This window comes from Lemur catta, chromosome 6 (assembly GCF_020740605.2).
Source record: "Lemur catta isolate mLemCat1 chromosome 6, mLemCat1.pri, whole genome shotgun sequence".
NCBI classification, from domain to species: Eukaryota; Metazoa; Chordata; class Mammalia; order Primates; family Lemuridae; genus Lemur; species Lemur catta.
In genome coordinates, this window is record NC_059133.1 from 100,169,880 (window position 1) to 100,183,061 (window position 13,182).

General features: G+C 59.1%; 1 protein-coding gene across 2 annotated transcripts in view; it reads right to left on the reverse strand.

The window, feature by feature from the left end:
- IQSEC3 (IQ motif and Sec7 domain ArfGEF 3) overlaps nucleotides 1–13,182 on the reverse strand; it is a 118,113-nt gene that overhangs the window by 48,250 nt on the left and 56,681 nt on the right. Inside the window, exons 4-5 of one of the 2 annotated variants that reach the window (XM_045554696.1) lie at nucleotides 1,191–1,892; nucleotides 811–1,157 (exon numbers count right to left, since the gene is read on the reverse strand). In XM_045554696.1, coding sequence (XP_045410652.1) covers nucleotides 811–1,157; nucleotides 1,191–1,892 — 1,049 coding nt within the window. Of the gene's footprint in view, nucleotides 1–810; nucleotides 1,158–1,190; nucleotides 1,893–13,182 lie in introns of those variants that run through there. The other variant, XM_045554697.1, reaches the window with a different exon arrangement.

Genomic DNA, 13,182 nt, shown 5'->3' on the forward strand with positions numbered 1-13,182 from the left:
ATATTGGGGGGCGAAAACTAAACTAGTCCTTCATTATAGTAACGGTTCCCCTGGAATACGAACTTCTTGAACCCAGGAACGTGTCCCACTGTCTCCGTGGTCATGGTGCCTGGCGCCCAGTGAAGAGCAGCTGAGCAGCGAATGAACACAGGTGCCCGCGGCAGAGAGGCTTTAGGGCGGGGGCTGGAAGGGGGTGGCGCGGGGAGTGCAGGTGCAGAGGCGCCTGCGGGATGCGCCTGCCCCAGGCCGGCCTGGCACTTCCCTGCGGGGCTGGTCCCGTCGGGGTCTCAGAGCTGTGGCCGTTGGTTGTCTCTCTTCTTCCCTTCCGCTGTTCCTGTCTATGGCACCTCTGGCTGCTGCACTCTCCTCCCGCCTCCCTCTCCGTCTCGCACCCCTGCCCTCTCCTGCCTTCTCCCGTTTTCCCTACGCCACCCTGGCCCTCGTTTCTCCAAACCCCACGAGATACGGCAGTTTCCCTAACTTCATGCTCAACCCTAATGATTTCTGCAGTCCTTGCACCGCCTGTACTATTATTTACTTAATAGTGTCTTGTCTTTTAAATTCTCTTCTCAAACCCTAGCTTCATCTTAAACAGTAACAGTTGTGAAAACAAGTGTTTGATGTGTTATTTTTTTTCCCTTAATCCTTCTTAAAATAAACTCAGAACCATCAAAAATAAAACGTGTACTCCCTAAGCACTCTCTCGGGGCTCAGGCGTGGCACGGACGCTGCCCGGGAGAACCGGGGCCGCGTGGCAAGCCCGGCAGTCGGCTAGGCGGAGGAGGGCCCTGCCCGGCCAGGCTCACTCACATGTTGAAGAGGTTGAGGCCGATGCGGTAGAGCCGCTTGCGCAGGGTGTCGGTGGAGAGCGTGGGCGACCTGCAGCTGGCCGGGTTCTCACAGTGGTAGCGCGGCAGGCTCAGGATCATGGCCTGCAGGGCCTCCTTGGACGCGGAGGCCGACTCTTCCGAGCCCGACTTGGCCGACTTGGTGGCCGTGCAGCTGCTGCTCAGCTGCTCTGGGTCGTTGCCCGCCTTGGCCTCGGCCCCTTTCCCTGCCTCCTCCTCTTCCTCGTCTGCCTGGGCGGCTGAGGCCTCCTCCACCGCCTCTGCGGCCCCCAGCGCGGTGGCCCGGCTGGCCTCTGCCTCGGCCTCGGCCTCGGCCTCTGCGCGCGCGTCCCCGGCGGGCACGTCCCCGCGGCCCGCGGCCGGGGCTTGCAGAGCCTCCTGCCCCGGCACCTCGGCCCGCTCCGCGGAGGCCGGCGCCGTCGTCGCGCCCAGGCAGTTGGCCAGCGACAGAGCCGCGGAGGAGGAGACGGAGATGTTCTGGCTGGCGATCTGCACCGTGACGTCGCGGAAGGCCATCATGAGGGTGCCGCTGTGGCCCTGGGGCAGGCCGGCGGCCCCAGCCACTTCTCCCGCGCGCTCGGGCTCCGGCGTCGCGGCCTCCAGGTCGGGCGGCCCCGCCGCCGCCTGCAGGGCCTGGCGCAGCTGGTAGGCGCCGCTCCCCTGCAGGGAGCACACGGTCTTGAGGCTCCAGGTGCTGAGGGCGTCGTCGATGGACTTGGCCAGGGACTGCACCTGCTCGGCGAAGGAGTCCTCCAGCTCGGTGAGCGCGCCCGCGAGGCCGGGCGGCAGGGCGGGCGCGCGCACCAGCGGCAGCCCCGCGAGGCCGCAGCCCTCCGGCGGCGCCTGCTCGGCCGCCGAGCCCTCGGCCGGGGGCGCCCGCGCCTTTCGCAGGGAGATCCGCCGGGGCAGGCGGCTCTCCAGAAGCGAGTTGCGGATCTTCTCGAAGTTCTTGCTGAGCTGGTACTGGCGGAAAGCGGTTTGGATGGTGCACGCGGCGCGCCGGGACACCAGGTGGCCCCCGTACTTGTGCTCTAGCATTTCAATCTGCAACAAGGACAGAGAGGGGAAGCGCTCAGCCGGGCGGCGCGGCGCCGGGAGCGCTCGGCCAGGAATGCGCAGCTGGGGCCGCTGGCGGGCTCCAGTCTGAAAACTCCCGGCCAGCCACAGCCCAAGACAGCGGGTCCTTGGCGACACCCCTGGAGGTGGAGGGCGGAGGGGTCCATTCTGGCGGTAATGTCCCAGGGGGCGGGAGAGCGAGGAAGGGCCCGGGCGCTGCGGCTGGGAGTCGTGGTGAAGACTAAGAAACGCTCGTGTCAGAGATGCGTGCGGAAGAATCTACGGGTGAAATGCGCGATATCTGGCATTTGTGTTAAAATACTGTCAAAGAATGTGAAAGGGTTAGATGTCACAATATTAGCATTAATAAAAATATTTATAAAAGTGATTAGAGCTTGGCGATGGCAAGAGGGGATTTTATTACACTATTGTTCCTACTTTTGTGCACATTTAAAAATAATGAACAATGAAAAATTAAACAAATGCTAAAAAAAAAGTGCTGCCTCTCCTGCTCACCCGCTCCCCTCTCAGCATTCCCTACACTGCACTGGGGGGTTTCTCTTTCCTTGGGAGCATCCCCGGGGTTTGACCATCTCTGTGTTCCCGGTGCCCAGCCTGGGGGCCGGCACAGGGTAGGTGCTCAGAACCGTGAATTTGGTAAAAAGACGGATACATGTGTCAAGAGTGGGCGTCCTTCCAGGCCACCATGACCAAGAGTCCCACAATTGGGACTGCCACAGCGGGAGCTGCCCCACCCAAGCAGGGCTTGGTGGGGTGGGCTGATGGGGGGTGGGACATCACCTGGGCAGATGTGACCCCAGGAACCTTCTGACAGGTGACCAGCATGTGTGCTGGCTGCTCACCTGCTCTCAGCTCTCTCCTGTCCCTGGACTTTCTCCTCTCTGGTTGCTGTACTCTCACTTTTTCTCAGCATCGAAACCTCTGAAGAAAGGACTAGGAAGGTGTGAATGACCAATCACGCTTAACTCTGCCCCCTGGAGGTTTCTGCATTTAAATAAGGGACAAGGCCTATGTTAAGGGGATGGGCTTAATTGGTGGCACTGCAGACTCTGATGAGCTCTCAGAGAAGTCTGGGGAGTGAGAAAGTGTCCCTGGCCCTGAAGCTATGTCCGTTCCCAACCATATGCTCCACTTGCACACTGTGTCCCTCCCGAACTAGAGCCAGAGAGGCGGCTGAGATGAACAATGAAGGCAAGAATGGCACCCTCACTCCCGTGTTCTCCAGGGATCATGGTGCGGAGGGGGACAGGTAGACAGGCCACATTTCACCCCTCGATTCAGCACTTCAACTTGCTTTCTGCTCCACTTGATCCCGCAGAGGCTGCTGCTGGAATGACTCCCCCTTGACCCTGGCAATGTCCTCTCCTCCCTCCCTGCTGGGTACGAGGGGTGACCCCCACCCAACAAGCAGCAGCACCCCCTTAGCCCAAGAGACCTTGTGGATACAGCTCCAATCCCCAAGGACAATCCCAGGAAAAATGGGGCATTCTCAGTGCTTGTCTTCAGCTCTCCCGGCCGTACCATTCAGTGCCCTTCCCTACCCAGGCCCAGGACATCGAGCAGTCTCTCCCCATCTAACCTTGCTCTGCAGGGGTAGCAGGAAACATGCGGAGTAGAGTGTGGGTGGCCAGGAAGACTTCCCACACGAGTTCTCCCAGATGAATTTGCATTTGCATTTTACACGGTACAAGGCCCTAAGCAGGAGAAGAAAGCTCCACCAGTACCGTCACAATTCTCCCATGTAGGGCATTCTAGGTGCTCTTAAAAATCATTACCACGTGTATTCATGACGCTGCCTAATGAACTACCACACACTTGGCAGCGTAAAACCCCAGTTTATTTTCTGCTAGTTCTGCGAATCAGGGTGGGCACAGCTCACCTGGGTCCTTGGTCGGGCTCTCACCAGGCTGAGATCGAGGCATCAGCTGGGGCTGTGACCTCCGCTGATGCTCAGGGTCCTCTTTCAAGCTCGCTTTGGCAGAATTGGGTTCCTGGTGGTTGTCGGACTGAGGCCCTCAGTTACTAGAGGCGGCCTGCAGTTCCCTGCCACGTGGTCCTCCCTCAGCATGGAACTGTGCTCCCTCACGGCCAACAGGAGAGTGCCTCTCTGGGCTTCACCTTCTTTTAAAGGGCTCACCTGGTTAGGCCAGACCCACCCAGGATGCCCTTCCCTTTGATTAACTCAAAGTCAGCTGATCGGCAACCTAATCATGGGAGTGCCATCCCATCATATTCACTAGTCCCACTCATGCTCGAGGGAAGGAGCTCATACAGGACGCGTGTACTGGGGGTAGGAGTCGTGGGGGCCACCTTAGAATCCTGCCTCCCATGGCAAGTGCACACTGCCCACCCGGTCCAGGTGTGACCTCACATCCCCATCAGGAGTGCAGGTATCTGCCTCGGGCGCATCTGCTCCTGCAGAAGTCATGCCAGAAGGAAGACACGGCGGTAGCTTGGCTCATTCTCCCTGCTGGATTCTGGCATGTTCCCTGAGGTCTAAAATGAAGATTTGGCCTGGGTGTAGGTGCAGTGTCCCTCCCCAAGGGCAGCACAGAGAGGGAGGAGCCAGTCACTTCACTGCCTCCTTCTCTCAACGTGTCCGCCCTTCGGCTCCCTCGAGCGTGCGAGAAGCTGCCGGGAGGCACGGGCTGCACCTCTCTCTCCCGCCTGGCCTGCTGGCACTTCCGGGGAACCCCAGGCCAAGAATATTCTTTCAGGTTGTGAGGTGCTGTCTGCAGCAGAGGGAGGGTGTGACATCCATTGTCTGAGATGCTTCCAAAACGGTAAAGGCCCATCCCCCTGGCATGGGTCGTTCCACTTAGAGGCAGAAGACTGGCTGAAATGACCCTTGGGAGGCCCCTCCTCCTGCTGGCTCACCGGAGGGTCTCAGGGAGGCCAGTGATGCCCGGCTCTCCACTCGGTCCCACGCCCGTCCCCACCCTCCCCCTCCCTCCTTTCTGCCCCTCTCAACCACCTTGCAACTCTGCCCAGCACTCAGGACCCACCTACCTTGCTTTTCCTGTCTCCCTAGAGCTCCTTAATCCTATGTTCTGGCCACAAAATCCCTGTGCTTGCTAGTCACCAGTCACACACATGTCACCTTCCAGTCTCCATACACATTGTAATTTTCCCCGTGACTTCTCTGTTGGAAGTCACTGGAGCGGCCCCTGATGGGTGATAATTGGCGACTAGGTACGAGGGAGCCGTGCCGGGCGGAGCTTCGTGCCACTGCTCATGCCCTCAGGCTGATGCCTGCTCAGCCCTGCCTGCCTCCCCGTGGGGACCCGCCACCGTGGCGGCCTGAGGAGCAAGCACTGTCCAGGGCAGATGCAGACCCAGACCCGCCCCTTCCCTGCCGGCTGGCCTCGGACAAGGAACATCTCTGGCTCTCAGTTTCCCTGTCTGTCAGGTGAGGCTCACCTTGCTGACTCTGCCTTGCTGCGAGGACTGGAGTATTTCACGTAGCACCTGGCACAGAGCAGGTGCTCGCCAAGTGGTAAGCTGCTCGGTGATGACAGTGACGATTATGTGAGTGGCCCTACAAGCACCGTTCCCAGCCTTGACCCTACAGCTGCATTCCCAGCAGCCCCTGGACCCGTCTGCCTCTGCAAAGCCAGTTTCTCCCACTTTGCACAAAGCGCCCTCCATGACTTCCTTATTGGCCTAACAACACCTTGGCGCACACACCACCCAGACTGGCCACCTTGCCTCTGTCCCTGGGTCCTCGTTGTCCTGTCCTCTGCATTTCCCAGCCTCCTGTAGTCCCTGTGGCTCCCCACCCCCAGTACCGTTTGCAGTCACCCTTGAACTTCCTACCAGAATGTCCCACATGGGGCTCGCTTGGTCTACCCATTTGGGCCACCCCGGCAGCCCCCTCACCACCTCCTGCGTCCTCGCTCCAGAGCGGATGTGACACAGGCCTTCCTTTGCTTGAGAACCACTGCCCCAAAGAAGCACAAACACTTCCTCCTGGCTTTCCGACCCTCACAAACCTGGGCCTGCCTCGCAGCCTCCCCTGACAAAGCCCACAGCCCACACCGGTGGCCCCACTCTGCCCGATGCACCAGGGGGCCCTGCTCCAGTGGTCGCTCAACTTCTCCTCTGCCTGCAGCACTCTCTCCACCCTCATGCCCCTTCCTCCAGGTAGAAATGTCCCCTCCTGCAAGGGACATCTCAAATATGCCTTCTCCAGGAAGACTTCTCCATCCCCAACCAGACAGGCGTTCCTGCTGCGGGCGCCAGTGGAGAACGTGGCTTTAGACTTCTCTTTGATTTGACAGTTTCCTCCCAAATCTTTGTGGTGTTTACCTACTCCCTCCTCCGCCTGCCCCTCCCCCAGGGTCCAACAGAGCCTAAGTCATTTGCAGCCTCAAGTAGGTCTTAGTTGTCGTCTACCCCGTAGAGCCCCCTGCCCAGTGCGGTCGTGAGAGTTGCTCCCCAGAAGTGGTTGAATCAGTCCTGGGCTCGCTGCTGCTCCATCCAGTGGTCCAGCGGGACCATCTCCTGCTGACCCAGCCCGTGCGGCCCCTCACTGTGCCTGCTGCTTCCTTCCTGCCCCTGCAGCCCGGCGGCCTCCACGCTCACCGCACCCCTGCTCAGCGCTCTCTTCGCCCCAGACTGCCCCTCGCAGGCAAGATGTCATTCTGTGTCTCCACGTCCCTCGTGCCACGGCGGGGCCTTAACAAACGTTTGTGGACATGAACTGAGCTGAACTGTCCTGTGCCCCAGAGAAACGAAACATCCAGACACTTTTCTGGATCTGGGCTTGGCGCCAAATGCTCCATCATTCCCCCCACTCTCACAGGACCTGGGAACTGACCGGTGGCCTAGGCCAGCTCTGTCGTCCCCCCAGGCCAGCTCTGTCCCCCCAGGTCAGCTCTGTCCCCCCAGGCCAGCGCCCTCCGGGCAGGTGTGTGTGTGGGGACAGTCAGGGAGGGATGAGTCTGGGCCAACCCGCCAAGCAGCAGCTCTGCTCCCTTCTCTCCACACCTCAGGAGTCACGGGGGGTCTGGCCTCGCCTCTCCCGAGACACCCATCCCTCAGGTCCTCAGCCAGCAGCAGCAGAGGAGGGGACAGGGCCTCTGCTCTCTGGTGAGCCCTCAGTGTTGACTAGAACACGCTCTCTCTTCTCAGGTTGCTGTGGGAGCTGAGGGGCTGGGGCGCTGAGTGCTGGTGGCCGAGCCCGGGCCCGGGAGGCAGAGCTGCCGGCTGGGTGCTGAGGAGCGCGGGCCTGGGTGTGGGGGCCGTCAGACGTGGGCCAGGATCTCCTCCGACCGAGATTTCTCAGGTGAGACCACGAAGGCTTTGCATGTTTGGAGACTCCGGGACTCAGCGGGGCAAGCCCTGGCGTGAGGCGGAGGAGCAGACAGCCTGGGCGGTGGGCGCTTTGGGGGGCCTAGGGTGGCCCCCAGGAGAGGCAGGCCTGTGCCGGGCGGGGCTGTGGCCTCCCGGAGGGCAGGGGCCAGCCTGCTCTGTGTGCCACCTCCCAGCCTGCTGTCTGCAGTGCAGCCAGGGCTCAACACGCGCAGCACTGTGGCCTGCCCGGAACCTCTCCTGACAGTGGCTGGGCACGGCCGGGACCTACTGTGGCTCAGCCGGCACTGAGGGCCTGAGACCCCCCCCGGGGGGAGCCCCCCGATCCGGCTCTGAACCCCAGGCCAGGCTGCCTGCCCTGCCCGGCCCAGCCCCCGCAGCGTCACAGGGCCCGCCCCCTGCTGTGATGCCAGAGGGGGCAGGAGGAGCTGGGACAAAGTCACCACTGCGGAGGCCCGGTCTTAGCTGTGCGAATTCCCAGTACTTAGTGTCACTAAGCCTCAGTCTTCTAGTTCCGGACATGGGCATAGGAATGGTGCCCACCTCGCGGGGGTGCCGTGCAGACCTGGGGAGACCACGTGCAGGTGCTCACACCCGGCCCGGCACAGGCCCGGCGCTCAGGCAGGACGGCCGTCACTGTGCACGGCAGTGCCCACTGCCGGAATGTGGGCGCCTTGAGGACCGGGACTGTGGGATGTGCACTGTGGGTCCCCAGGCCTGAGGGGGCAGCTGTGCAATTCGTTCTCCGAGCTGAACACAGATGCCCGGACAGACGAGCCCCGCGGTACGCGGCCTTCACCACCGTGCTCTGCAGGCTGTCTCCCCGGTGCCCTCCTGCCCGCGGGGGGATCTCGCCTTTGGGGTGGGAACCCCGGTGCCCTCCTGCCCGCGGTGGGATCTCACCTTTGCGGTAGGAACCCCGGTGCCCTCCTGCCCGCGGGGGGATCTCGCCTTTGGAGTGGGAACCCCGGTGCCCTCCTGCCCGCGGGGGGATCTCGCCTTTGGGGTGGGAACCCCGGTGCCCTCCTGCCCGCAGTGGGATCTCACCTTTGCGGTAGGAACCCCGGTGCCCTCCTGCCCGCGGGGGGAGCTCGCCTTTGCGGTGGGAAGGGCCTAGAGACGCTCTGGTGCAACCCCTTGGTTCACCAAGCAGGAAACTGAGGCCCAGAGAGGGGAAGTGACTTGGAAATGTAGGTCCCACTTCTTGGGGAGGGGCCCCGTGCTGAGGCTGGACCCTGAGGCGTGGGGCTGGGGGGGTCCCTTGGGAGGGGCTGCTCTCCAGGAGGACGAGGCTTCTGCCCAGACGCTGACGTGGGGAGCAGGGCCTGCCTGGGACCTGTAAGGCTGGTGGCAGGTACCCCTCCCTTCCCTAATGAAAAAAGAAGCCCCTCCTATCCCTCAATACCCGCCCCAAAGCTGAAACAAAGAAATTCCTCACTCCTGGCACCGACATCTCCTGGCCGAAGAAGCTTCCATCCCCCAGGCCTAAGAAGCTATATAAACCCACTCGGACTTCTGGGTGGGGCGGCTTCCCTGGTCCCACTCTGTGGTCCCGTGAGGCTCGCCCGGGCCCCTCTCTCGGGGACTCGTTACCCCCACCCGAGAGCGCCCCAATAAAGCCTCTACTTATTCCTTTCTACTCTGCTCGTCTTTCTTTCTCTGGCGCCGGCTACTTCAAAGAAACCTCACATTTGGTGCCGAAACGCGGGAGGGGCGTTTGGCTGCGCCATCCCCTTCCGAGAACTCTCACTTTCCGGACTGGGACCTCCGCTGACTGCCTTCGAGTCCCTGATTGACGACCCTGGCCTCGGTGAGTCACCCCGTGTTCTCCCAACCCGGATCCCCCAGGAGCCTCCGTCCCTTCTGGGAAGCTGTTCCCTGTCCGTTAAACCGTGGGCCCACGTCGGAGGCTCCCCCGTTCCAGGGGCTGAGGGTATTCGGGGACGCCTGAATTCCTCTCACCCCTTTCCGTGCCGGCACTCTAGTCTCGGGCGGAGACGTCCCCCCAGACTTTTGCTGCCTCTGTAGCCAGGAAGCTGTTCCTGGCTGTTTCCCCATCCGGGTTGTGGTGACATGGGTGACCAAAATTTCCCGCGAGACACCCCTGGGGTGTCTGCTGGCCAAGCTGAAGGCCCTGGATTTAGGCATCTGGGCCAAGCGCCTCATTCTTTACTGCAACACTGCCTGGCCAATGTATAAATTGGACAATGGCTCCCAATGGCCTGAAATGGGACTTTCGAGTTCAATATTCTGCAAGACCTTAATAACTTTTGTCGCAGGAATGACAAATGGTCGGAGATCCCATATGTCCAAGCCTTTTTCTGTTTGCGCTCCCGTCCTTCTCTCCGTGTGGCCTGCCACCCCGCACAGGTCCTCCCTGCGCAGGGTCCCCCACCCCCTCCGCCTCTTCTCCCTCTAACTCTCCACCGGACGTCTCTTCAGACGCCCCTTCTGCTTTCTCCGATCCACCCGACTCCCTCTGCCCTCCCCCACCCGACCCCCACCACAGCCACAGGCGCCCGCCCATCCTCCCACACAGCCCAGCCGCCTGCCGTCACAGTCTCCCGTCAGCCAGCACACTGGCTCCCACGCAGGCCCCTCGGACCAGCCCCTCCTCTGTCCGTTATGGGGGGTGGCAGGCGCTGAGGGGCTTGTGCACGTACATGCTCCCTTCTCCCTTTCTGACCTTTCCCAGATTGAAAAGCGCCTACGTTCATTCTCTAATGACCCTACAGCCCACACCAAAGAGTTCCACTACTTAACACAGGAAAGGCAGGAAACGGCGGGACCGCGAGTTGCAGTGTGTCCTTGCCGGCCTCCAGGCCGCCGCCCACCGTGCTGTAAATTATGACAAACTCAGGGAAATCACTCAAAGGGCAGACGAAACCCCCCGGCCTTTCTCAGCCGCCTTACAGACGCCCTTATCCAATATACTCGCCTAGATCCTACCTCCCTCGTGGGGAGTACTGTCCTTGCAACTCACTTTATTACTCAGCCCTCCCCTGACATCAGAAAGAAACTCAAAAAGGCAGAGGAGGGCCCTCAGACCCCTATCCGAGACCTGGTGAACATGGCATTTAAAGTCTTCAATTCCCGAGATGAACAGGCAGAGGCCCAAAGGGAGGCCCGTGTCCGCCAAAGGCACACCTGCAGGCCCGAGCCTTGGTTGCAGCCCTGAGGCCGGTGGGACCCGCAAAACCATCGACCTCGTCTAAGGCGACCAGCCACGCTCCACCGGGCACCTGTTTCAAGTGCGGTAAGGAAGGCCACTGGGCCAAGCAGTGCCCACAGCCACGTCCACCCACCACGCCTTGCCCGGCTGTGGTCAAGAGGGACACTGGAAAAGTGACTGCCCCTTGGGACAGAAGTCTGGAGGGCCAGTCCTTCCATCCCTAGACCTGCCGATGGCAGCTTTGGGTCTGGCTGCTGAAGACTGAAGAGGCCTCGACTCGGTGACCCCGATAACCCTCGCCGAGCCCAGGGTAACAATCAAGGTAGAGGGTAAGGCAGTGTCCTTTCTGGTTGACACGGGGGCTACCTACTCTGTCCTGCCTTCCTTTTCAGGCCCTACTTATCCTTCCCAAGTGTCAGTCGTGGGTATTGACGGCAATCCCTCTCGACCCCCTACCACTGGTCCCCTAACCTGCCTGATAGATGACTGTCCCATCACCCATTCCTTCCTTATCATGCCCTCCTGTCCTGCTCTGCTATTGGGCAGGGACTTATTAACCAAGCTGGATACCACCCTCCACTGTTCCTCCGGGGCCTCCGCCCTTCTTTCTCTCTCTCTCTCTCTTCAGATTCCTCAGCTCCGCCCACGGCCTCTCCCGCCTTACCAAGCCCTACATACCCTCTCCTGTCTGAACTGGCAGACTCCTGAGTTTACACTAAAGAAATCATGTGTATAATTTTGTCTAATTCAGAGGTTGTTTAGAAATTGATTCAAAGCATGGATTTGGAGGGAAAAATAAAACGAAAATAAAAGGTAACTAGTAAGGTGAAAAAAGATGTAGAAAGGCTATGAGCATGGAAATGTGTTTTTATTAAGAAAAATCAGTGAGGGAATAATTTGTGTGGAGAAGGATTTTGTGTAGTGACTTTTTGTCCTGGAACAGAATGGCTGGTTATCTGAGAAAGAGGAAATTTAGGACAAAAAAGAAAGCTCAAGTATGTCGTAGATGGTCTGTATAGGTTGTGATGGAGTTCGTAGAAGGAATTTACGAAAGAATTTTGTGTATGGTTGAGTCAGCTATAATTAAAGAAAGAAAGGTTTGGTTAAAATCACAAGGTATTCTTAAAATACTGGTTTGTTCTTAATGAAACCACAAAAGTGCTTTGATTCTAAATCTACTGACAGCCGAAAAAGGAGGAACCTACATCTTCCTTCAGGAGAAATGCTGCTACTATGTCAATGACAGGCCCCCTCCGAAGTTCAGCTGTCCAAGCCTACTGTCACATACCTTGGACTTAGTCTCACCCCCACGTCCCGACATCTCACTGTTGATCGCCAGCAGGCTCTTTGCGAGCTCCAGCCTCCCACCACTGCTGAACAAATTCTATGCTTCCTTGAGTTTGTTGGTTTCTTCCGATACTGGATCCCCAACTTTTCTCTCCTTGCCAAACCCCTCTATGGGGCAGCACGTGATGCCTCCGCTGGCCCTCTGTTAAACCCTCAGGGTGTCTGCCGCGCATTCCTAAAACTTCGCGTCTCTCTCCTACAAGCAGCCCCCTCTAAGACTCCCTCATCCTAAAAACCCTTTAACCTCTACACGGATGAGCGCCAGGGTCTGGCCCTCGGCGTCCTCACCCAACCTCTGGGACCTACTCCCATTTCCACCCCAGTGGCCAACTTATCCAAACATCTGGACACCATGGTCCGTGGCTGGCCACCCTGTCTCCGCGCCTCAGCAGTGGCCACTACTCTCACCAGGGAGGCCCTTAAACTCTCCCTGGGACAGGACTTACATGTCTTCTCCACCCACCGTTTACAGGACCTTCTAACTCACCGCTCTTTAGCCCTCCTCACTCCGTCTAGACTACAGGAATTCCATCTTTTGTTTACAGAAAATCCCACCATTACTTTATCTCAATCCCCAACTCTAAACCCTGCCACTCTGCTCCCCATTCCCTGCCTAACCCTGTTCTCACACTCCTGCTCAGAAACGGTTGAAGCCTCCACTACCCCTAGAGCCGATCTGTCAGACAAGCCACTTCCTACAGCAGACTTAACTTTCTTTGTTGCTGGCAGCTCTATCACAGGCAAGGATGGCAAACGCCGGGCAGCCTATGCCATTGTCTCTGCCTCTCAGGTAACAGAAGCCTCCCGACTTCCGGAGGGCACCACCTCCCAAAAGGCAGAACTCACTGCTCTCACCCGAGCCTTACACCTAGCCCAAGGCAGGAGTGTAAATATTTACACAGACTCCAAATATGTGTTTATGATAGCTCACTGCCATGCTGCCATATGGAGAGAACGGGGCTTTCTCTCCACCAAGGGCTCCCCTGTTATTAGCCACCCTTATCTCCAGTCTCCTCCAGGCCCTTCAATTATCCACCCAATTAGCTATCATACACTGCAAGGGACAGGAGTCAGACTGGTCCCCTGTCACTACGGGAAACAACTATGCTAACACTATCGCCCAAACACCCTAGTCTGACTCCTCTTCTTTTCCTTTCCATTCCTTCCCTCTAACCTCGCTACACTCCAGAGGAGCGCGACAGCCTTCTCACCCAAGGGGGATCAACCACCACTGAAGGGTGGGTCCTTCTTAAGGACGGCAAGCTGGCTCTCCCTAAGGCACGGGCCCTAAAACTCATCGGCCAGGTCCACTCCTCACTTCATATAGGCACTAAGGGCCTCTCCCACTTCTTACAGCCTCTATTTTCACGCCCTTCCCTGTATTCTCTCATCAAAACTGTTTGCCTGGACTGTGACATTTGTGCC